The 25,299-nt window shown below is 54.4% G+C and overlaps 1 protein-coding gene across 1 annotated transcript; it reads left to right on the top strand.

Annotated features, from left to right (window-relative positions):
• Positions 1-882: 882 nt before the first annotated feature.
• Positions 883-2,613, top strand: FGF4 (fibroblast growth factor 4). Its single transcript, XM_063095999.1, has 3 exons — positions 883-1,222; positions 1,814-1,917; positions 2,437-2,613. The coding sequence occupies exons 1-3, from the start codon at positions 883-885 to the stop codon at positions 2,611-2,613; spliced, it is 621 nt and encodes a 206-aa protein (XP_062952069.1).
• Positions 2,614-25,299: the final 22,686 nt, after the last annotated feature.

The following is a 25,299-nucleotide window of genomic DNA, read 5'->3' as shown; positions in this document are numbered from 1 at the left end:
CTGCTCAGGCCGAGCCTCCCCACAGGAGATGGAACTCCATCCCCGAAACGCACCAAGGCTGCAGGTCAGGACCGGGCCTCGCCTCCCTCTAGCCTGTAGCCGCCGGCTTCTCCCTAGCCCAGCCACCTGGGTGTTGCTTACTGCCCTTACCCACCCCTCATTCCTGGGCCAGTCCTGAAGTCCCCAGCAATGGAACCAGGCCCCCGAGAGTCCCCGAAAGGCGAAGCGCAAAACACAGCGGCCAGCTGGCTCCTGAGCGCACGCGGAGGTGAGGGCGCCCGAGTTAGGGCTGCGCCCAGGCGGCCTGAGCAGAGACGCAGAAGGCGCGAGTCGGAGGCCGAACTTTGGATGAGAATCAGGAGTGGAGGAGACGAGAGGGGCGGCACGAACAGGTCCGCGGGCCGGGCGGAGCCGAGGGTGGGGGCCGGGGTCCCTCCAGGTGGCACTGGCGGAGCTCGTCCCGGCCGCCTCCCCTCCCCCGGCCCTGATTGGCAGGCGGCCTGCGACCGGCCGCGAGCGCCACAGCGCCCCGGGCGCCCAGGCGATCGCGCACGGCCCCCCGCGGGAGCCGGCGAGTGGGAGGGGCGCCCGGCTATATATGCCGCGGCTCGGCGCGGCCGGCCCAGCGCGCAGGGAGGCGCGCACCGCTCCGCCGGCTCCCGGCCCGGCCGCACGACCCCGCGCCGCCGCGCGCCGCTCCATGCAGCCCGGGTAGCGCCCGGCGCCCGGGGGCCCCGTCAGTCGCCTCCCGGCCGTCCTTCCGCCCGCACTCCCGGTCCGGGTCCAGGCCGTGCGCTCCCGCGGGCCTCCACAGGCGCAGCTCGGGCCCCGGGCTTCCTGGGCGCACGGACCGCCAGACGGACGCACGGCCCGCGGGCCGGGATGGCGGGGCCCGGGGCGGCCGCGGCGGCGCTGCTCCCGGCGGTCCTGCTGGCCCTGCTGGCGCCCTGGGCGGGCAGAGGGGGCGCCGCCGCGCCCACCGCACCCAACGGCACGCTGGAGGCCGAGCTGGAGCGCCGCTGGGAGAGCCTGGTGGCGCGCTCGCTGGCGCGCCTGCCGGTGGCCGCGCAGCCCCAGGAGGCGGCCGCGCAGAGCGGCGCCGGCGACTACCTGCTGGGCATCAAGCGGCTGCGGCGGCTCTACTGCAACGTGGGCATCGGCTTCCACCTCCAGGTGCTCCCCGACGGCCGCATCGGCGGCGTGCACGCGGACACGAGCGACAGTGAGTGGGGCGGGGGCCCGCGGCAGCGGCCGCTCCTTCCGGCTCGCGCGACCACGCACGGAGGCCCCGGGCGGGCACCTGCTCTCGGGCCCTGGGAACCGGGGCGGACTCGGGCTGCGGTCCCTTCTGACGCTGGGGCGCGGGGACGCAAACTCTCTTGGCTCCAGCAGTGGCCGCAGGGACCGGCTTTGCGCACCCCGGCGGCCGAGCCCCGCCTCCCCGCCTTCGGAAGCCCCGGACTCCGGGTACTGAATTCCAGCGCCTTCGTCCGTGGGCACAGGGAGCGCAGCGCGGCCACCGGCACCCGCGGGGGCCCGGGACAAGCGCCCAGGCCGGGGCAGGGCTCGGGGGCCGCCTCGCTCCTGCTGTCTGGGACTGGGCGTGGCCGCCGGGGGCCCCCGACACGGGACGAGCTACTCGGCGCCAGCTCGTACTTGGGCTTCGGGGGCCCTGGGGGGCAACCTGTGCTGGGGACCCAGGGCCCTTTACTCCCATCCCACCCCAGAAATGGGGTCCCCGGAGGCACACAGGCGGAGGGGCGGTGTGGGCCAAGGGTCGCCTGCCCCGGAATGACCTGCGCCCCGCCCCCAGGCCTGCTGGAGCTGTCGCCGGTGGAGCGCGGTGTGGTGAGCATCTTCGGTGTGACCAGCCGGTTCTTCGTGGCCATGAGCGGCAAGGGCAAGCTCTACGGCTCGGTGAGTAGCGAGGGTCGCCAGGCGCCTGGCTGGGGCCAGTGCACCGCACCAGCAGGATCGTGACTCCTCCAGGCCAACCTGTGCCTGGGTCGCAGAGGGGAGACACTGGGTCACAGGGCTGGCAGTGCCACCCACACCCCCGAAGTTCTCAGAAGAAGGTCAGGTGTCCTGCGGCCAGCCCCGACAAAAGGAGCAGCCCATCCCCGAGTGGGCACCTACCAGACCCGGGAAAGGGCACCGCTGGCAGGTGGGATATCTCTGTATCCCAGGGATAGCGCTGCACTCTTCCGGCTGGACGCAGTGGCTGGTAGGTGCCTGGCAGGTGGCGGCAGCACCAGCTGTTGTGGTCTGACCATGTCTCCTTCTCACCCTGTCAGAGTCCTGACACCCTGACTGTCCGGGGGAGAATTCTCAGCTCAGAGAGGGGGCTGGGACAGAAAGGAGCCCCTGACCCTCGGCCCCCAGGGTCCCTTGCCCAAGAGGTGGCCCGGCCCTAACGCTGGTCTCTTTCCCTCCCAGTCTTTCTTCACCGATGAGTGCAAGTTCAAGGAGATACTCCTCCCCAACAACTACAACGCCTATGAGTCCCACACGTACCCTGGCATGTTCATCGCCCTGAGTAAGAACGGGAAGACCAAGAAGGGGAACCGAGTGTCACCCACCATGAAAGTCACCCACTTCCTCCCCAGGCTGTGACCCTCTGGAGCGCCCTACCTCAGCCTCGGGAAGCTCCTGGGAGGGGAGCACCGAGGACCACCTTGGTGCACTTTCTTCAGATGGAGAGTTTAATGCAAGAGTAGGTGTAAGATATTTAAATTAATTATTTAAATATGTATATATCGCCACCAAATTATTTATGGTCTGTGGGTGTGTTTCATATTTTTCTTGGGGGGATGGGGGAATCAAAAAAACCAGAAACAAACAACTCTGACTTCTGGTGGAACAATGCAGAACCTTACCATTGGATTTGTTTAACTTCTCAAAAAGTTGTCACTAGTGTGCTGCTATTCTGTGTTTTAAAAAAACAGTGACATCAGATCCCCGTATGAACCTTGCTTTGCGCCGTCCCCTTGTGGAATGGCGTGGAGCATCCCCGTGTCTGGAGAGGCCTGCAGGGGGTTTGGAAGCCAGCTGAGGAGCGCTCATCTCGGCTTCCTCTGCTTGCAGCCTCCAGGGCCCGCACCCTTTGTGCCCTGTTGCTATTAATCGGACATATCGGTTTACCTCGGGTACAGAGAGTGTGCTGTCGAAGTCCTCGGCTGCCACTCCGTGTTTAGATCTGCCAGGACTGACCTTTGAACTTTCCTGTAGTCAATCTTGATCTACCAGATGGGAGTGACCCTTAGACAATGTTATAAACTCTTGTTTTCCTTTTTTGGATCTGCTGCAGCTTGTGTTGCTGTGGCCATTGGAAAAAAGACAAAGCTATTTTGTAAGTCTGATGGGAAAGAGTCGGTCGATATCCCACCAGAAGGCTGCAAATGGACAGGACGTTGTATTTGCCACCACAGTCAAAACCCCGGTGATACAAAACCCTGGTGAAATACACTTCGATAGCAGATACTTCTGATAATAGAATATATTTTCTAAAAACAAAAACAGAAAAACAGGCTCCCCCGTGCTTGGGGAGCTTTGGGCTAGAAATAGCTATTAGTTTTAGGTGAAATGTCCTTGTGATTGTGTAAAACACTTGATGCAGTGTTTGCATGGAGGAGCATGCTGCTTTCTGATGCATTCCCTGCTTAAATGCATTTAACATCTACCTCACAAGCCCTTAAACCATTGGCAAAATTTGCGGAAAGCTCAGACCCGGTGCAGGGAGTTTGCCATCCAAGTGGCTTTTTGTCCGTATGTAGCCAAAAAGGATTGCAGAGAGCATCGGTGCGTCCCATTGGAACCTTGTCACGTTTGAGCTATCTTTACCCCGTGATTTACTTTTAGTAAGGGTAATCATGGTGAAAATATTTGCAGACAGCTGTTGAGTGCACTATATGGTCACCAAGTAACCTTATATTTTTCTTTATATATTTTACAAATGTAACCCCTGTCGTTGAAGCAAAGATGGAAGAGGCAGGGTCAGTGATGTTTAAAAAAAGTTCCGAGGTGATGGCAAACATTTAATTTTAATGAATGACTTTTTAGAGTTTATACAAAATGACCTTAGCTTGCTACCAGAAATGCTCCGAATGTTTCGACCAAGACTTTAATACTCTCCTAGGATGTTTCTGAACTGTCTCCCGAATTAACTTTATGGGAGTCTACAGACAGCAAGACTGGAAAATCTGATTGGAGTTTTTGTCTTTCACATTCCTTTTGAAAACTCTTTGTTTGAATGCAAATCATCTACTTAAAATACTATTCTTAACCAAGGCCTAGAAGAAAAGAAACCACTTGCGAAGACACTAAGACAGGACCACACATCTTAAACTGCTCTTCATGCAATGCAATACATTTTTTAAAACAAGTTTTAAACCACGCCCTATTCTCCAGGAGTATTGAGGAAACACGATGCTCAAAGATCCCCATGCTGGGGGCGGGGGCGGGGGCGGGGGGATTTATGGACTTGGTGTATTTAATGCATTTACATAGAAACAAGCCGTGATGATCTTCAACGCATTAAATTATTATGAGATGTCTCAGAGCCCAATCAAATTGTCAGGAATTAAGATGTCTTAAGTGCAGGATTGAATCACGCTAGACTACGTATATATATTTCTTCAGAAAATCATGAGTGATACATCTGGGACATAGTCGTGCCTTTGAAATATTGTACAGTTTTTATATTGCTGTGATGGAGATTTGAGGTTTGTGTATTTACCATTATTTTCAGAATTTGTCTGTAGTTTTATACAGGTGCCAATCCGTATCGTGATATATGTGCTGTGCACATCAAGATGCCGAATAAAATGATAAGCATTTATCGTGTATAAAAAAAAACCCCGCTGGACTTGATGTAAATGATTGGGAAAGGTATTAAAAACCATTAAAACATGCCTTGAAATGCCGAGATCTGCTTCCCTTCCCCTGTCTTCCAGAGTCTATTTGAGGCCTGAGCCTCACATTGCTGGGGGTGGGGTGGGGGCAGGGGAGACGAATTTTAGCCAGCTGTGTCCACACAAATGGAGCCTTGAAAACAGGAGCCTGGGGGGTGTCGGTAAGTGTCACAAAGTTTTGCCGTGACTCTGGATCTTGCAGTTTATCCTCATTCTCCCAATGTGGCTAATTCACGCCCCCCCCCCCCCCACTGGAACTAACCAGAGCTCTGCGCCCCTCCGCTTGGACTGGAGCTCTTGAAAGCAATTTGCACCTCTCTGGGGTGGACAGTGGAGTCCCAGAGCTGCTCATCAAAGGGCTCACTCAAGAATGGGTCTTGAAACGGATGTGATGAACTCCCAACTAGCCAGGAATGGAAAGGGAATGAGATAAGATTCATATGGAATAGAAAATACTAGAGTGTCAATCACAGCAAGCACGTGGATTGTCTTGTGAAAATTGGTTTTAATTGTATATACTATGTATTTATAACTAGCTTCTACTAGAATGTCATATAGAATGGAGCAGCATGGTAAATTGGATTAGAAAAACCCTAAACACTGACCTGATGTGCCCAGAGTCTGGGGTTCCCTTTCCCCATAAAATAAATCCAATTACTTCACGAAAAGGCCCCCAAAGTCAGGGTTGGAAGGTCTTTGGGAGATCTTTAATTGTGCCTGTTTTGCTCTTCAGGATGTCACATTCTCCTTCGTTACTTTTTGACACCGTGATCTAGGTGTGTGTGACAAAGAAATACATGGGGAGTATTAGGGGTTGAATTGTGTTCCACCAAAAGATATATTGTGTTCTAACCCACAGTACCTGAGAATGTGACCTTATTTGGAAATAGCGTCTTTACAGATGTAATTAAGTTAAAATGAGGTTATTAGGGTGGGTCCTAATCCAATATGACTGGTGTCCTTATACAAAAAAGGCCATGTAAAAAGACACAGACAGGCAGAACCCCGTGTGAAGATGAAGGCAGAGATCAGGGTGATGCTTCTATGAGCCAAAGAACCCCAAAGATTGCCAGCAGCTAGGGGAGCGATTCTCCCACACAGCCCTCAGAAGGAACCAACCCTGCCGGCACCTTGATCTGACTTCCAGCCTCCAGGACTGTGAGACAATCAATGTCTGTTATTTTAAGCCACCCAGTCTGCGGCACTTTGCTGTGGAAGCCCCAGGACACTCATGCAGGTAGTTACTCATATCGCGGAGGGAGGGGATTGAAACCTTGGTTGATCCAGCCTTCGCCCTTTCCTTCTGCTGGCCCCTGCGGTCTTCAGTGGGTCTCTGGCCAGATCTGTCCTGGACAAACGAATGCCCCATCCAGCCTCTGGGGTGGAAGTCCACCTTGCACAGAGTCCACCAACCCAGCTGAGCTTCTGCTCGGCTGTGCAACCTTTAGCATAGTGGGATGATGGGATGTCCAGGAGGGGTGCAAAGGGAGACTCACAAGTCATTCATTCATTTAACACATATTTGTTGAGGGCCTAGTATGAGCCAGGCACGATTGTAAGTGAAAAAAACCCCTGCCCACCTCGAGCCCACGTTAAAATAACCAAGGATCATCTGGCAAGGTGGGTGATGCTGATTCAACAGATAGAAAGAGAGCGAGGGGAGAGGCAAGTGACGGGGAGCCCAAGGTGGGCCTTGCTGCCAAGGTGACATTTGAGCAAAGACTTGGAGGAGCAGAGGAAGGAAGCCATGTGAGGAAGAGCATTCCCAGCAGAGGGAACAGCCAGTGCAAAGGTGCAGAACAGGGAACGGACATGGTACGTTTGAGGCTCGGCAAAGAGGCCAGAGTGGTTGGAGTCTCTGGAGGGGCCGGGAAGGGGGTGAGGGCAGAGGCCGGCTCATGGCGCCACGGAGGCCACCATGAGGATTGGGCTTTCCTCACCGTGTGATGGAGGCGTCTCAAAGCCCTGGGATCGAGCAGAGAAGGGTTGAGAACAGGCGGTCAGGGATCTGGGCAGTCCCACTAGGAAAGGACTGTGGGGATTCAGGCTGGAGGTAGGTTGGTCAGGGCTGGCATGGGGGGGCTAGAAGTCAAATTAACAAAGAGGAGAGGGGACCCAGCGTGGGTTTCTCAAAGTCGGCCCCCTTGGTGAGAGGCTCAGGCCCGTCCCTGGCCCCACTGCTTCCCAGCTGGTGACCTTGAACTAGCTGGTGACTGCACCCTGCCTCTGCTCACAGTTCCCACCCCATGGGCCTGGTGTGAGGATGAAGAAGATGCCTGTAAAGCACTTGTCTCAGCGCACAGCAAACATCGCCTTTATGATTGCGATTCCCCTGAGAGCCTTCATCACTGTCTTAACGGCCCAGTCCCTTTTTATCTTCCTGCTAATGGGATGATTTTCAGGTCCAGTGCAGCAGTCACTGTCATGCAGAGAAAAGGCCCTCCCTGAGGGCATGGCCAGGATCTTCTCTGCAGGGGCTGGTCCCAGGAGCCAGCACTCGGTCCCTGGCTTTGGTTCTATTGACAGTCCTTCAGGGAGACTCCAGGAATTCCAGCTCCTATCAGCTGCAGGCGGAGCTGGTTTACGCTTGCTCTTCTATTTAAAATGCGACAGGTTGAAGGCCCATGAGCTCAGAATGTTTCTTCAATGCTAATCATTTGTAATTGTTTTGATTTGTAATTTGCATCCTATATGTTTCTTTTTAAAAAAAAAAATGGGTGGGGACTGTCGGCACTGGGCTGCCTCCTGTGATGGGAATGAGGAAGATAAACCCAGTGTAGACCCTTCCCCAAGTCCTCTCTGGCCTGGTCCCCTCCCTGCCCAGTACAGGAGGGGTCCTAGGCCCATCCTGGCAGACCCAGGGCCTACTGTAAGGAATCCAACTGCCACAAGAGGCCCAGAGTCTAGGGCACCCTTAGTAGACAATGTGACCCCAGTTCCCCCGTGTACCCCCAGCACGACCCCTTCCTGAGCCTCATAGCCACTCTACTGGGAGGCCCCTGAGGTGCCTCCACATGTCCAACACGTGGACATGACCATCCCCAACCTGCCCCAACCTGCCCCGCTCCTGTGCAGGTGCACAGGCCAAACCCTGGGGTCACCCTCCCACCTCCTCCTGCCCTCCTGCAGCCACTCCCTCAGCTCTGAAATCTAATGATCTCTCCACCCACCTAGCAGCAACCATTGTACAGGACAATCTCCGTGGGCCTGGGTGGCTGCAGTAGCCTCTCAGCCAGCCTCCTACTTCTACCTGCACACCCACAGGCTGTCTAGGGGCCTTTCAACATGCAAATTCTGTCCTGCCTCCCTTTACTAAAAATCTTTCCACAGCCTCCCAGTGCTCTTAGGGTCAAGATCACAGCCCTCAGCCAGGCCTAAGAGGCTGTTCCGGTCACTTACTGCTGCCTAATAAGCTACCCCAAGGTCAGTGCCTTGAAACAAACAATCATTTTATCACATCTCACAATGTTGAGGGTCAGGAAATTGAACAGGGCCCGGCTGGGTGCCTCTTCTGCTTTTCATGGTGTGGAAGGACTCAGCCATCAGACGGGCTCATCTGGATGTCCAGGGCAGGTGTCCTGACAGGCAAGACTGGGGGTGGGAGGGAGCTAGAACCATTAACTCAAGTGGCTACACATGGACTCCCCAGCACAGCTGTCTCCAGAGGTTAGAGCCGTTACACAGCAACTCGGGGATCCCAGGGAGAGTGCTCCAAGAGGCCCCAGTCTTCTGATGGCCCTGCCTGGAAAGTTCCAGAACATCACTTCTGCCATTGGTCATGCAAACCTCCCAGGCCAGCCCAGATTCCAGGAGAGGGAATTGGACTCTGCTCACCATGGGAAAGGCACAGAATTTGCAGCTGTCTTTAATTTACCTCAGAGGCTCCATCTCCTCTCCCCAGTGACCACCCCTCCATCCCCCTTCACGTCAGGCCCCGTGCTCAGCCCTGCTCCTGTCATGCTGTTGTTCTTTCAGAGCCCAAAGGTGCCATCTACTCAGCCACAGAGCCTTTGCGCATGCTGCCCTCCATGCCTGTAATGATCTTCCCCCACCCCAAGCTCTTTGTCCAGCTGCATTAGCTTTCCAGGGCAGCTGTAACAAATGACCACAAATCAGGTAGCTTTAAACAACAGACATGTATCCTCTCACAGTTCTGGAGGCCAGAAGTCTGAAATCAAAGTGCTCGCTGCCGCTCTAGGTGAGGGTCCATCCTGCCTCCTCCAGCTTCAGGTGGCTGCCGGCGTCATTGGCAGTCCTTGGCTTATGGCTACTTTACTGCAATTTCTGCCTCAATGGTCACATTTCTTTCTCCTCTCTGGGTTCCTGTGTCTCTGTGTCCAAATTTCCCTCTTCTTGTAAGGACTCCAGTCACTGGACTTAGCCCTACCCCACCCCAATCCAGTATGACCTCACCTTAACTCCATTGCATTTGCAAAGACCCTATTTTCAAACAAGGTTCCATGCACATGTTCAGGGTGGACATGAATCTGGGGGGACACTGACCAACCCAGTATACCAGTTGACCCAGATTTGTTATTAAAGTCACAGTCGAGGTCATTTGCTGGAAGAACAGAAAAAGTTGACTCCTGTGAGGTGTTTGGAAGATATAGGCTTCTCCAGGCCAGCTAGTCCACTCATTCCGCCCCAGCCTTCCCCAGCTCAGCCGCGTATCCCATCACCTGCTCTCTGGCATCTTAGGTCAGGCCCCCCAGAAAAAAGACCCAGATGGGGAGTCCAGAGCATGGGGTTTATCAAAGGAGGAGCTGTCAGGAGAAACTCATAAGGGAGGCAGGGAAGCAGGCCCGGCCAGGGAGGAGCACGACCAAGGTGAGATGCCCCCGAAGGGTGGCCAGCCTGACCCCTTGCTCCCCGGGTGCTCTGGCTGGTGAGGACCCCACAGAGCTGTCCCGCCTGGGAGCAAGGGGGTCGTGCCCCCCTTGTCAGACACTGGCTGCAGGCAGCCACGGGGGAGACGGACCCCCCAGGCTCTTCCAGGCAAAGTGGCCCCATTCAGGGAAAGGTAAGGGGCAGGGGGACTCTGAGCCATCGGCGGCTGGGAGATGAAGGCACTGTCCTGGGGAGGGGACCACGCCTGGTGGTTCGTCCTAGCCCACACGGGGTGACAAGCTGGTTCATGAATTGTGCAGCTCTCGGTTCAGTGCCTGCTCTCCTCACCCAGGAGACTGGCATCTCTGAGCTCAGGGGCTGGGCCTGGCTTGGCTCTCATAGCGGTGCTCTGTGCCTTTGCGATCAGACATGTGTGTCTGCTGTGCGAGCTCTCCACGGAGCACCCGGCTGATGGCAGGAGGCTTCAGGGCCGGAGCCAGCTTCCCACCCAGCGGCTCTCTGTTTAGAGTATCAGCAGCTCACTTATTTCCAATTCCTTCTCTTCTCCTCAGTCTCTCGCATTGAAAAGTGAACAGGGTTTTCCTGCTGGGGGGTTCAGGCTGCTGTAGCAGGATGCCTTAGGCTGGGCGGCTGACGAACAACAGAAACTTATTTCTCACAGTCCCGGAGGCTGCAAGGCCCTGATCAGTGTGTCAGCACGGTCCGTGTCTGGTGAGGACCATTTCCCGGTTCACAAATGGAAACTCCTGTCCATGTCCTCACATGGCAGGAAGGGGCAAGGGAGCTCTCTGAGGTCCCTTTTATAAGGGCACTAATCCCACTCATGAGGGTGCCACCCTCATGACCTAATCCCCTCCCAAAGGCCTCACCTCCCAACACCATCACCTTGGGATAAGGTTTTAACACACAAACTTTCTGAGGACACAAACATTCAGACCACAGCAGATGGGGACAGGGCTTGAGGTTGTCCCTGGAGGAGACCGGGATGGAGCATCTCTGCTTCTTCCTGGTGTCACCTGCCGTGTGGCAGAGACCTGGACATCCCAGGGACTCCTTTGTGGGAGTCACATCCAAAGTCACACGACAAACTTCCCTTCTTCAGCCAACTTTTACTGCATCCCCCTCAGCCTCTCGTGGGAAGCCTGCGGCATGTGCATCGGGGCAGGTGGGCTTGGACTGGAGCCCCACGCTTGGGGGGCTCTCACACTGGGACGACCTTCCACATTCTGGTGCCTGGGACTGGTGGTGCTGGCAGCGCTGTCCCTGTGAGATGCCCTAACCTGGACTTGGGATTTACTTCAGCTTCAGTCTCTGTTCCTTCCCTGGGCGGGGGGAATCTGTGACCTCTGGCCCGCCCCCCATGCTCACACACAGCCACGCACACACATGCGTGAGGTGGACCAGATGACCTGAGGAACTTCAGGACTTGTTCCCATAGGTCATCTGGGGACCCAGTGACTTGATGAGCCCTGGTCACCACTCAGGGATGGTCCCTCTGGACCCTGAGCCCTGGTGCCCACACCTTTGCCTCTGGACTGACCCGAGGCAGTTGGCATCTCGGGAGCTTCCCTGTGGTTGGTCCTGATATGTCCCTCTGTGTTATCAGCCCCTGGACCCTCGAGCTCAGGCCCCACCTCTAGGGCAGCAGCAAGGCAGGTAGCAAACCAGGTGGGGAAAGCCAGGGTCTGGGGGACAGGCTGGACTCCTGGTGATGCCCTGCACTTGGTGTAGGTTTTGAGCAATGAGACTGAACCCCACTGAGTCCTGTTCCTTCAACTGTGATACTTAATAACCTGTGATAATTGATCCTTCTCCAGGGTTCTTAGGAGGGAGTGAGGCTGAGCTCCTGAAACCTCAGGTGTCTCCAGGGCTGCCACTGTTTTAACGTGGGCTCTGGGTTCCACCCTCATGACTTCAGCCACATCTACATACCGTCTGTACTTCTATTTACCTGATATTTTTGTTTCAATTAACCCCTTTGTTAATTAAATAATTGTTTTAAAACTTTACAGCACCAGCTTAAACAGAAAAACATTGTTTCTTGCCATACACAGAAGCTGACCCACGAAAATAAACGCAAAATGAGGCTCAGAACCTCTTGCAAGATGCAGGTGCCTGCTGAAAGCTCTGAGCCTGGGGCTTGGCCTCTTTTTTAAAGGGAGATTTGCAAGTGTTGGAGAGGTGTTAAGGACTTCCTATCACCAAACAGAGACTTTCTCCTGGTAATGAGAATGACTAAAAGGGAATAGCTTTCTCACTCTGAGAGTCATTGTGACAGTGCTTAGACCATGTCCCCCCAGTGTCACCTTTCCTGCTGCTGCCAATGTGGTGCTCTGCACTGGGAGCTCACCACAGCTCCAGGGCCGGTGAGTGCTCAAAGAGGGTCAGCTCCAATTTTAGTTATGTGTATGGATGTGCACTGTGGGGTCAGCCACAGGGAGGCAGCCAACTCTATCTTCCTGGTCAGAGTAGTGGCAGGTCCCCGGAGGAGCTACCGAGGCACTGACCCAGAAGGGAAACTGCACCTGGCAGGTGACCTCATACCTTCAATGAGCTCCCTCCCACTACAGCTGCTCATAGCACCAAAACAGCCAGAGACCCTGGCCAGCCCAGCCAAGCCCCAGAGCATCCTCTTCAAGAGGACGTGCCTGCATGTGTCTCTATGCCAATGTTAGACTCCTGGATAAAATGACAAACGAAGCTCCGTGGCGGTGACTTCATGATCTCCTTCTCACGGAGGGGTGGGTTTTTGTCCCCTCTTCTTCAGCCTGAGTGGGCTTCTGACTGCTCCCACCAATAGCCTTGGCAGAAGTGCCACTGTATGACTTCTGAGAGTGGGTCACAAAAGGAGGTACTTGGAACCATGAGCCACCGTTTCAACCACTGAGGCCGCCATCCTGGGAGGAAGCCCACGCCTCACAGCCACACCACATGCAGGTGCTCCAGCAACAGTCCTAGCTGGGTCTGGACTTCAAATTGCCCCAATCCAGACTCCAGACGTGTAAAGAAGCCTACAGGAGGTTGCAGCTCCCAGCCATTTGAGTCTTCCTAGCTGAGGCTCAGATGTCCTAGCTGAGACAAGCCACTTGGTTGTGCCCCATCCAAGTTCCTTACAACAGGGTCAGTAGCCCAATAAAATGGTGGTTGTTTTTGCAGTACATCGTGTGATGGCACAGGCTGTGAGAAGAGGCAGGGACGGTGGCAGCAATGCACTCCAGCTCTTGCTGCAGCCACTCCCTCCCTGCGGCCACGGGACATCCAGGGCAGGTGGGCCTCTGGGCATCTTGCTTTCCTAGGCTGGGAGGGGAGCCAAGACCCGTGGTGGAGGAGAAGGCTTGCTCCTCCTGGAGGTTTCTTGCAGAATCCAGATTTCCCTGTGTTCTGAGGGGACTCCTACATCTAGGGCCAGTGCGGACCCTCACTGGATGGCCCTGGATGGGACCCGAGGAGCAGGAGGGAGACCTCACAGCAGGATGAATGGTTCCCAGCACCCAGAGTTGGGGCCTAAGTGCAGACTGACTCTTTCCCAGGTCGGCCCCTTCCTTCCTGCTTTCCTGCTCCTCCTGGCTTCGGGGCAGATGCTGCAGGTCCCTCCAGTGCCCCTCGTGTCCCCCACTGTTCAGGCTGGCCAGACAGGGGCCAAGGGAAGACCAAGTCACTGCTGGACACAGAAAATGGGAACTTGCTCAAGGGGCCCAGCTGCCCTGTGGAGGAAGACCCAGTCCAGTGTGAGACGGGGACGCAGCTGGGAACTTTGGCCAGTAAATACAAGGAAGCGCTGGGATTAGAACGCAAGGAGCAATGAACTTTTCACAGACTTTTAAAACTTTTACAGTAAGTTTTAATGTTCACTAGATGCTGTTTGTTTGTTTTTTAAGGATGGCAGCTGGGTCTATGGTCTGCAGGACCGTCCAGCAGAGCATCTTCCCACCCATGGCGGGCTCTTCTGTGCCCTGTGGCCTCACCCCAGCCTCAGGCCCCTCCCTTTGGTCCTGCCTCAGGGCCTTTGCTTGCTGCCCCCCTGGACCTCGGGTGCCCTCCTCATCCAGCTCTCAGCTCTGGCTCAGAGATGCCTTTGAGGGTCACACAGGATTAAGTAGGCCCTCCCTGGTCACTCTCCCCTCGTGGCACTTGTGATTGCTGGAATGACCATGTTCATTTGTTTTTGCACATACTGACCATCGGCTCCCTTGGTGGTGAGCTCCATGTGTGACTTCCTTGGTCACTGCTTCCTTGGTCCTATCTGAGGGAGGACAGTACTCACAGGGGACCCTCAGCATGTGTGTTCATGAGCAAATGGAATTGAATGTCTGGTGTTTGTTATATATGGCTACATACAGATCTCTGAAACAGAAGAAACCTGCTTTAAGGGAAAGTAGGTAATCACCCGCACTGATGTCTGCCCCCGCTGCTCAACCCAGTTCTATTATTCACTTAATCTTTTTCTTTAAACCAACTCGTGTTCTATTTAAAGGAAACTCTGTGTCAGTCCTGTCACTGGAAAATTACTTTTCCTTGACATCAGTACCCATAGATCCAGTTACATAAAATCAAGATGAAATTCTAGATAGATTCTGAGAGCACCAGCCTGTGTCCTGGCTCTCACTGTACTAAAATATGAGGATCTGGAAGCCCTAGAAAGGTGTGACAGGTGTGCTGGCATTCACTGAGAGTCTCCCATTTCTAATCAGAAGGATGAAGGAAAATAAAAAGGGGATTTGCACCACCACGTAACTCAGTGCAACTTAATGCTACATCTACGGGCCATGGGTAGCCATTTCCTAAACCACGCTGAAAACCATGAAGTCGAACAAGAAACACAGCAAGGTCATGAAGGAGACGAAGTTGAGTGATCTGTCAACAGGAAGAACCACTGTGCTCTTAAGACAGAGGTTACACACGCATTCCTCATGTCCATGGAACATTATCAGAAATGGACCATGTGTCCGGCCACAGGAAAAGCTTAATAAATCTCCCCCCTACCTCCAGGAAAATTATAACGTAATAAGAAGACAAACAAACAATTCTAAGATGTTTTTAAAATTTTTCTACCGCTTGGGCATTAAAAAACGAAACTACTAGATTGCTAAAATGGCTACAATGCTCATTCCTGTAGCACCCCCTTTTGGAATATGACTTTGCAGTTCTCCCACTAGGAGATGGAATCTATTTCTCCACCCCTTGGATTTGAACTTGGCCATGTGGTTTGCATTGCTCAATTGGACTCTAAGCAAATGTGGTACGAGCAGAGGTAAAAAGTGCTTGGCCATTGGGGCCTGCTCTTTCTCACTATGCTTGGGAACTCTCATCATGAAGCAGCCTGGGCCACCCTCTCGAATGACGAGCCCAGCCATCCTTACTCCCTGCCCACAGCCTGCCAACTGCCAGACACGTGAGGGAGGCTGTCTTAGGCCACCCAGCCCCCTGCTGAGCATAGATGCTTCAGGGAACCCGGTGGAAATCAGAGGAGCCAGCCCGGGGTGGAAGAGCACCCAGCCAGACCACAGCCAGCAAGCTGCAGCAAGAGTTATGCCGTTAAGCCACCGTGTTTCGCACTGGCTTGTCACACACCGAAAGCTGCATCGTACACTGGCTTGTCACACACCGAAAGCTGCATCGTATACTATCTTTTGTTACTCCTAAACCAAAGATGAGTTGAAAACGAATCCCGTAAGTTAGCTGCAAATCTAGAAAGAGAATACCTCATAAAAACACATATGTATGCAGCAGTAGCTGTACTCAGAGGTTTTTATAGATAGAAATGTCATTGTTGTTATAACGTATTGAAAATAAAATCTGTTAAATAGCCAAGTAAAGAAATAAGAAAAAGAAAGTAAACTGAAAGAAATTAGGATGAGGGATTTAATAGCGTTAAAAGATAAATTTAGTTAAACAGAAAGTAAAAAAATAGCAGAAAGCATGAATAAAACCAGAAGTTGGCTTGTTGAAAAGGTCAGTACAATGGGAAAAACAATTTCTGGACATCAGAATGAAGAAAGAAAGAAACAGAACAAGAATTACAAATGTAAGAACAAGAAAGAGGTTACGGCCCCTGATGAAGAAGGAGTTAATAGGCCAGGAGATAAAGAAATGTGGACCCCCCTGCCCCCCATGGCAATACAAGTGAAAATGTAAAGGAAGTGATGATTCCTCGGTGAAATTCAAAGACTGGAATTGACTCCAAAAGAGATGGAAAACCTAAGCACACCCTATAACCATAGGAGAAAGTGAACATGTGATTAATCATCTATTATTTTCAAAAGCCAGCAGGTCTAAATGGATTTACAGCTGGGCCCTAATTATCTCTAAACTTCAGATCACTTCTGGGCCACTGACTCGTAAGAAAGAGAAATAATAAAACTGAAGGGTTAGACGTGCATTTATCTCACTGGCGAGACCCTGAGTGAGAAAACCGAGTTGCAGAGCAGTGTGCACGCGATGGTGTCATTTGTACAAAAACCAGGAACCATAAAAATTCTACGCACGAGCATGTATGTCGGGACACGTGTGAACGGACATGGAGAAAGGGTGGTAGTCGTCCCACGAGCGGTCCACACGGGGTCCCTCTGGGGATGGTGGTGCTGTAGGGGGACAAGATTAATCCCTTTTAATATGGTTACATATTTGTTATTTATAAAGGTATTTCATGTTCAACTACTGAAGAAAAATCAAAAGGAGGAACACACACATCTCTGCTGACACGTCCAAACTACCGCTGAAAGCATCGAGTAGAGAGTGCCTCGTCCTATTTACACACCCCAGGAGAGGAGGACCCGCTACACAAAGGAAAGACATTTCGAGAAACACCCTTGTGGGTTTCCTCTGGCCGCCGTAACAAAGCACCGCAGGCCGGGCGGCTTAGGCCATGCACATTTATCACCTCAAAGTTCTGGTGCCTGGAAGTCTGAGCCTAAGGTGTGGCAGAGCTGGTTCCCACTGAGGCCGCTGTCCTTGGCTTGCAGAAGGTGTCTGCTCTCTGTGTCCTCATATAGTCGCCCTTCTGTGTGTGTCTGTCCTAATCTCCTCCTCTCATAAAGACACCAGCCCTATTGGATTAAGGCCCACCCTGGTGACCTCATTTTACCTTAATGATCTCTTGAAAAACGCTATCTCCGGATACAGTAACATTCTGAAGTAATGGGAGTTAGGACTTGGACACATGATCTGGGGAGACACAGCTCAGCCCACATCTCTTCTCCACGTTCAGTGTGGAACTTGGGTGGTGAGTTCCAAAACCACCCCTTGTAGAATTATCCAGAGTCCCTCCCTGTGCTCTCAGTGCTGGGTCATGAAGGGTCTTGTCCAAGGTCCTACAGCTCAGCGAGTGGCAGACTCAGTGGAACCCAGGTCGTTGTGTGTCCAAAGCCTTTGCTATCACCATGGAGCTAGTTTTCAATATGGGGCATCCTTGACCTGCCACAAATGTGTCTGCAGGTCCCAAGGTGAGAATCATGGTGTGCGCTACCTGTATTGAGGGCAGAACCCCAGATCGAGGTGGGGGGACTCCCACTCTGAGGCCAGGCCAGGGCACCCGACAGACCCCAGGTGGGTGGGCGGTCTCTCTCTCTGCTGGGGCTTGCCCCCCAAACACACTCACACTTCCCAGGGAGGCCCCTGGCTCTTCCCAGCTCCTTGACACCAGCCCAGGAGGTTTGGATTTAAAGAGAGGAATAAACAGAGCCTGGAGAAGCCCCCAGAACCTGCCAAGCCCCCTGACTCTTTGAAACCAGCTCCAGGGCCGGACCTGATTTGTACTTCAGAGCTAATGTGATTAGGGATGAGTTTGTCGCCAGAATATGTTAATGGACTCAAATGGCCCCAATCACTTGGTGGGGTGGGGTAGCCGGGGATGCCTGGCGCCCAGCCGGGGCCTGTTCCCGGAGCTCTGGAGGGCTGTGGGCAGAGCATGGGCTGGGCCTGGGGCCCCAGCTTTGCTGAAGTCCTTCCTTTGGGTCCTCTAGAGAGGCCCTGAAGATCCTGTGGGGTGGCAGGCGTATGGCTTCATTTCACAGATGAGGAGAGGCAGGTTAAAAGCAGTTTAAGTGGCCTGGCCAAGTTCTCTCTGCTGCAGGTGGGCGGCCCACATTCGACCCTCAAACCTCTTTAACCCTAGACTCTCCCTAGGTCCCTTCTCACCAAAGAGGAGCTCCAGAGGTTGTCCAGGCTGGAAAGATGAGGGTCTCAGAGGCGTGTGGGCCTCACGTCTACTCGCCAAGTCATGGAAGGGCTAAAGGACACGGTGTGAGTTTCCCAGTGCTGCCATGACAAATGTCACAAGCTTGGTGGCTTAAAACAACAAAAACTTATTTTCTCACAGTTCTGGAAGCCAGAAGTCTGAAATCAAAGTGTGGGCAGGGCCATTCCCCCTCCAAAGGCTCTAAGGGAGTGTCCTTCCTCACCTGCTCCAGCTGCTGGTGACTACAGGTGCTCCTTGACTGTGGCCATGTCACTCCAATCTCTGCCTCCACCTTCATGTGACCTTCTGTGCTCTTTTTCTGTTTCCCCTTCTCTTCTCTTGCAAGAACATCTGTCATTAGATTTAGGTCCCACTCTGAATCTGAGATGACCTCATCTTCAGATCTTTAGCTTAATTACATCTGCAAAGACCCTATTTCCAAATAAGATCACATTCACGGGTTGCAAGGGTTAGAATGTGGTCACATCTTTTGGGGGGACACCATTCAACCCCCTACAGCTGGGAGGAATAAGCCCATCCCACCTCAGCCAGCCTGGCTGGGCTGTGGACCCCCTCCTGGGTGGCGGATGGGAAGAGGCAGAGGGCTGGCCTGGCTGACCCCGTCCAATGCCAGGACCCAGGCCCAGCAGGCAGAGGAGCTAGACCTGAGCAGACAGTGTGTGTGGTTAGAGCAGAGGCACCCTCAGGAGGAATGTGGACCCCTAAAAGTTGGACCTGAGAGGACGGGGGCAAGACCTGCCAGCTCTCATCAACCAGCCCACAAGGCAGCCACCACTTCCCACCGTCTCCCCATCCTCTGGCCACATTAGCTGTCCTCTGCCTGCCATAGCCAAGCCCATCCAGCCTAGGGCCTTTACACCTGCTCACTCACCTAGAGCATTCTTGCCCCAGTTTTTCACAGGCAGGTCCCTCCACATTGGAAAGCCGCCTTGCCCACCCCAGCTAAAGAAGGCTTCTCAGGCAATCCCTCCTTCAGCCTGGCATGCTCCTTCCTGGCCTGTATTAGCAAGTCCACCCATCCTGTTCTTGCCCAGTATGTGTCTCTCCTTGGACTCTAAGCTCCATGGGAGCAGGTCCTCGACTGTCTCATTTGTCCCCTTCTCTGTGGCATACCCAGCAGGCAGCAAGGACTGGATTAACATTTGTTGAGTGAATGAGTGAGCACAAACAGAGAGGTTTCTGAGTCTGTAGTTCACCCACAGCCCTGATGATCTGCTCCCAAGAGCACGAATCTGGGGAGATAGCCCCAAACTCCACATTCCTGCTGTCCTCGGTGAGGGCCCTAGGTATGTCTGGGGCCCTCGGGATGCTGTCTCCCCAAAGACACCTGGGTTGGCTCATTTCACCTGGGTGGGAGCTGGGCAGACCCCTGGGAGCACCCAACCACCTCCACACCTGGGATAGGATCAGCCATGTTGTTTGCTGGAGTCTCTGGTGCCCGACTTAGAACCTTTTGGTGAGAAATGTGCATTTTCATGGCAAGATGGCCTCAGGAAATCTTCACCTATTCATGTGCAAACGCAGGGCTTCTGGGGTCCCCAGGGGCTGGAGCTTTGACAAACAAGGATCTGAGGGAGTGGCAGAGGGGCCTGAAGTCAGGCTCGGGGCCCAGGCAGGGAAGACGCTCAGGGCTGGGTGGCTAGGGGCTGTCCAGGGGGTCCTGGGCTGTGGCCTCTGTCTGCGGGACTCTCACCAGGGCTCTCACCAGACTGGGTGTGAGGCTGAGGTTCTGGGCCTCTGCTCTTGGTGGCACTAGCCATTGGGTGACACTTGCTGCAGACAGCAGGTAGTATGCAAAGAGAGAAACGATGGCTGGTTTCAGCCCCAGCTTAGCTGCTGACACTAGAGGGGCCCCCAAGTAAGCCAGCTCACCTCCCCAGGCCTCAGTTTCCTCATCTGTAAGATGAGACTTGGTCACTTCTACTGTCCACTTCTGGCCCTGAAAATCTTAGGATTCCAGGGCCTCCATCTCCTACACAGCACAGGAATCCTCCCCTCATTTCTTAAACCCTTGCAGGGATGAGGCTCTCACCCTTGAGGTTGAGTGGGCCGGTGCATGGGACAGAGCATGGCTCCACGCTCTGCTATGTGATGCTCCAGCTGGGACACGTCCTCCCTGGGCACCCAGATGGGTGTCCCCCAGAGGCTCTGTCCGCCCTAAGCTGTCAGATAAGATCCAGTTAAATTTGAGTTTCAGATAAACAATAACTTCTAAGCGTAAGCATATCCCAGTGGTTGCACGGGAAATACTTATACTAACAAATGATTCAGTATTTATCTCAAGTTCATATTTCATTGGGTGTCCTGCTTCTACTTGCTAACTCTGGCAACTCTAATTCCCAGCTCTTCTTTCTGGAACCTTAGGGGCTCTTCCATGCCCCTTTTCCCAGGGCAGGTCTTACAGAGGGACGGGACTGTGACTCAAGACCAGAACAGGAAGGGCCAGGCCTGGCCCGGGTGTTGGGTTCAGCTGTCAGGATCTGGCTCTGCGTGGTCCTGACCCCGGGCTGAGCATAAACCATTTTACCGCTCATTGTAGTATGGGAGAAATTCACGTTGCTGAAGGGGCTGTGCTGCGGGTCCCCTAGGATTGCAGACGTCCCTTGCCAAGGGTGCAGCTGGCAGTGCGGTGAGCAGTGTCTGTCCAGCGCTTGCTTCTAATTCTCTGCCCCCTTCTCCCCCAGGAACACCCAGGCACAGCCCTAGGAGACCTTTGCTGGAACGTTCTGCTGACTATCATCCCTCTTCCCTATTTTCTTCTGGAGCCTCCTTTCTCTGGCTGGACCTTCACCCTCCAAACGCCGGTGGGCCACCCCCCTGCCCTGAGGACAATTCTGCTGGGTCCTGCCTGCCCTGGGGTGTTCGGGATCTGGCTCTACCCTTGACCATCCCCTTTCATTCCTGGGGACCCCTCTGGCTTACGATTCTCAGCACATTGTCCCAAAGCTGACTCTGGAAATGTAACACACAGGACTGCCCCCCGCCGCTGTCTTCCCGGTACCCATTCAGCTCTTGGCTTCAACACGGAGCAACCACTTCTTGCTGCCTACGCGACACCAAGCTCATTCTAGTGACTGAACAGACACCCGCTCCACTGGGGTTTCGTTCTAGGCGGGGCACAGGCAGGAAGCAAAGCCGTGAAGAAGGCGACAGATACCGCATCTGAGAAGGTGGCAGGAGGTGAGAGGAGAGGGCAGCGGGAGGGCCCGGGAGCGGGGACCGCAGTCTTCACTCGCGTGGCTGGGAAGGGCCTTGCTGGGAGGGAGAGGGTCCCTGAGTGTCGGCGCGAGGGAGAAGCCAGCAAGTGGGCCAGGTGAGGCTGCACCGGGCAGAGGGCACGTGGGGCAGAGAGAAGGGAGGCCGGGGGGCTGCGGGCGGGGTGGAGGGGAGGAGACGAAAGGGCGTGCAGAGGGTGACGGCCTCGGGGACCACGGCAAGACTTGGGCTTTTGCTTGGAGTGAAGTAAGAGCCACCGGGCGTTTTGAACAGAGCAGGGGTCTGATGTAGCTTATGCTATAATAAGGTCAACCTGGCTGTCTGGCTGAGAACAGGCCATCGTGAGACAAGAAGCAGAGACCTGCCAGCAGGCTCTTGAATTTGCCCGGTGGGCAAAGTGGGCGCCCAAGTGAGAGGGAGCCGGGGGCTGAGCTGGCAGCTGGGGCTTTGCCGGCGTCCCCACTTGTGGGCAGCCGGGCCACCCCCCTGCGCTGGACTTTGATGACTACTGACGCTTCACACTGGAAACACATTTGTTTTTCTTCTTTTCAATGAGTGACTTATTTTCCGGTTTATAACGTGCACCCACCACCCTTGCTCATGAGCTCACAGACCCAAAGAAAGAACGTGAGGAATTTTCCAGCAGGACGGGGCCAACCTCACCCCTCCCCACACACAGCCATCACTGCCCGGTCCCCTCACCCCTGCCGGCCCAGCGCCCAGAGGCTGGGAGCCAGCCACAGCCCTGCGGGGCCCCACGGACCTCCTCGTGGGAGCAGATTCCAGGCCCAATGATCCACCCACGCCTTTGGCCATTCCATCCTGGAGAAGTCCCCTGCCCAGCCCCGTCAACATCAGACACAGCCTCATCAGGCTCGTTTGTGGGCTGGCTGCTGGCAGAGAGGCAGCCTGGATTTCCAGGGGACGCAGGCTGAGTGTTTGGGGCCCCAGCAGGACAAGACCCAACAAGCAGAGAGAGGGTGCCAGGCAGAAGCTGGGGCGCCCCTGCCCCTGGGGGTTCCACCCAGCTCTGCTGTGCAATCTTGGACAAATCACTTAATCCCTCTGTTCTGTATGCCATCCAGCTGCAAAACAGTACTTAGGAGGCTCGGGGTGCCGGGACCCTTAATTAAGCCATGTTTGCTGAGCCTTCCAAGGGCTGCAGATGAAAGCGTCCATTGAAGTACAAAGTACCGTCTCCAGTAACTCTCTCAGTCCCAGGTAAAATTTGAAACCCATAAAACAAGAAGGACAGAGGTGGACAAGATCATGTGGCCCTAAGCACCCACCAGTTCTGTTATGAGGTGAGGCTGGGCCTCTGAGGCCCCCAAAGCCAGGCCAGGCAGTGTCAGGCTGCCCTTTCCTGTCCCGTCATGATCCCTCACTGGGTGACACCACAAGCATTTGGCCTCCCACAGAGGACTTTCTGCATGGGTCAGCGTGGAGGCTCATGACTTTCTGCAACGGTTGCCCACAGAGCCTGGCTTAGACTGGCATCGAGGCTCTGACAGGTGGCCCCAGCCAGCCTGGCCCCCTCTGTCCTCTCACAGGACCATTTTATGCCTTTGTCCCAATCTTCCCCAGCCCAGATGCCTCTCTGCTCTGCTCCCTCCTGGTTCCTGCTCCTCCTTCCAGGCCCGGCTCCGAGAAGCCTCCCTGCCCGCAGCACCCGTGGTGACCCGCTGCCCGGGACCCCTGCCTGGCCGTGTTGGCGTGTGCATCCCGCACCCCTGTGGTGCTCAGAAGTCACAGCCTTGGACCCTCTGCCAGACACCGGGGCTGGTTTTCCTCATTCCTGGCCTGCCCGTGCCCAAGCCATGGGAGTACTGAAGCATCTTTCTACCTGGAAGTAACCCCATTCCTTCTGGAATATTCCAAACTCCCCTTTGTCTCTTCTCCCTGCTCTTAGCCCAGGCCCACTGCCTTTGGGAAATGTCTGCTAAAAAGATTCACTCATCACCCCCAGTGGCCATTGGCTCCAATCCCCTCCCTCAGCCACCACCCAGAGGGGCTGGGAGCCCTTCCCCTCTTTTATTCCCCATCCCTCCAAGCCCTTTCAAGCCCTTCCATCAGCAATTTATAAAAGATGGCAGTTGCGGGTATGACCAGGACTCTCCCCACCTCCATCAGTCCCCCTGGTCAGGCCCTGACAAGGCCAGCGTCCCCTCCCCCTCCAGTCCATGGGCCAGTGCACCTGCTGGAGCCCTGGCCTACCAAATTCTCTCTGAACTGCTCCTCTGACGCTCGGGGCAGCCTCCAGATGTGCCAGGTGCAGCCCACACACCAGAGGCTGAAACGTGGTCCCAGAGAGGGGAAGGATATGTCCATGGTCACCCAGGGTTGCCTGTGTCACCTCAAGGTGCCAATCACCCCGAAAGGACCCAATAAGACTGAAGAGTGCCCCCCTCCCAGAGAGTGAATTGGAGCAGGCTTTCTGGACAGCCGTCTGGCAGTGCCGGGTAAACTGAAGGAAGCACAGGCTGACCCAGCACTCAGCCTCCAGGCTTTGGGCCTGAGAGAACGGTCTTGGCCATCACCAGAGCTGTTGCGCTCAGGCAGGGGTGCGTAGAAAGGTACCACCGCTGCAGGAAACCGTGCGACAGCTCCTGTAAAAGTTGAGCAGTGGGTGGCCATGTGCCTCAGTGATTCCACCCCCTGAAAGAATTGCAAACCTATGGCCACCCCAAAACCTGTGCACAGAGGCTCATAACAGCACTATTGACCATAGCCAAGAGGGGAAAACAACCGAATACCCATCAGGGGGTGACTGGACACACCAAATATGGTCTATCCATACAATGGCATGCTGTCCGGCCTTAAAAGGAACGAGACACCAACACGCACTGCAGTGTGGATGAGCCTTGGAAACACGGCGCTTGGTGAAAGATGCTGGGCGCAAAAGGCCACAGAGTACACGACTTCATTTCTGTGAAGTGTCCAGAATAAGCAAATCCACAGGACTGAAAGTAGATGCGTGGATGTCAGGGGTGGGGAAAGGGAACGGGGTGCGACGGCTAATGGGTGCAGCGCTTTCCTTCGGGGTGATGGAAATGTTCTGCACTGAGCGGTGATGTTTGCACGACCCTGTGAATGTGGTAAATGCCGCTGGCCTGTGCTCCTTAAGATGGGTAGAGTGGTAGCTCGTGTTACGTGTGCTTTCCACAGGAAGAAAGATTGTTGCCCTCAAGAAAGGAAGCAACTTCAGCACCCACCTAAAGGGGATGAGCTAAATAACAATGGAGTTGATATTCTGTAGCATTAAAAATCAAGTAGAAAGATACTCCACGATGCAGAAAGATGTTCCCAATACAATTAAGTGACAAAAGCAGGTTGTCAACGGTTTGAATAGAAGATGTTTGAAAAATATAAGTGTATGTGGTTATGCATAGAAGTTCTGGAGAGACAGACACTAAAATGCGTACATTGGTTATCTCTGACTGATGGGATTATAGAGGAATTTCGGGGTGTGTGTGTCCATGGGCCCACACATTCATTTGCAGTTATTTCTACCATTTTCACAGCAAACTTTTGTAACCACAAAAGGTTTCAGAGCAGAAAAAAGAAGCAAGAAACATGAGGATCTCAAAAAGTCCTGCCAGCCCGTTCAGGAAGTGGAGCCCCCCCCACCAGCCCAAATGGTCTGCATATCCCCAGCCATCGTCCCTTCCTGCCAGAAGGGCCTGGAAGCTGAGGGGGGATTTAAAAAGAGTGGGGGGAAGGTATTCCAGGCCCAGGGAAGACCAGCGACTTTCCTCCCTGGACCAGTGGGATAGCATTCACTCTTACATTCATTCATTCATTCACTAGTTCATTCATTTATTCGCTTGTGCCTTTGCTGGACTTAATACTGGTGAGTGCTTGCTCAGGCCCCATGTGAAGGTTTGGGAAGCCCAGGAGACTGGCTGAGACAGGAGGTGAGGGGTTCTGCCCTTTGCACCAGCCACCACCCCTTCTGCAGCCTTGCTCTTCCCACTGGAGCCGAGGGGTTGCTGGCTGCACTGGGCTTTCTCCCAGGGCAGGACTGAGTCTTCTCCAAGCCAGCCACACCCTCTCCCACAAGCGACCTTGGAGAACGCTCCCAGGCCCCTTGGTCTCATTTTCCCTTGCAGCAGGCTTGACCCTGATCTG

The sequence above is a fragment of the Cynocephalus volans genome, chromosome 4, assembly GCF_027409185.1.
Source record: "Cynocephalus volans isolate mCynVol1 chromosome 4, mCynVol1.pri, whole genome shotgun sequence".
Classification (NCBI taxonomy): Eukaryota; Metazoa; Chordata; class Mammalia; order Dermoptera; family Cynocephalidae; genus Cynocephalus; species Cynocephalus volans.
This window is presented reverse-complemented; position numbering and strand designations above follow the sequence as displayed.

Excerpts from the sequence above, each read along its gene's own strand:
- FGF4 (XM_063095999.1), top strand. The coding sequence starts at position 883 with ATGGCGGGGCCCGGGGCGGCCGCGGCGGCGCTGCTCCCGGCGGTCCTG. Across the intron at positions 1,223-1,813 it reads GCACGCGGACACGAGCGACA|GCCTGCTGGAGCTGTCGCCG; the intron begins GTGAGTGGGGCG and ends CCCCGCCCCCAG. Across the intron at positions 1,918-2,436 it reads AGGGCAAGCTCTACGGCTCG|TCTTTCTTCACCGATGAGTG; the intron begins GTGAGTAGCGAG and ends TTTCCCTCCCAG.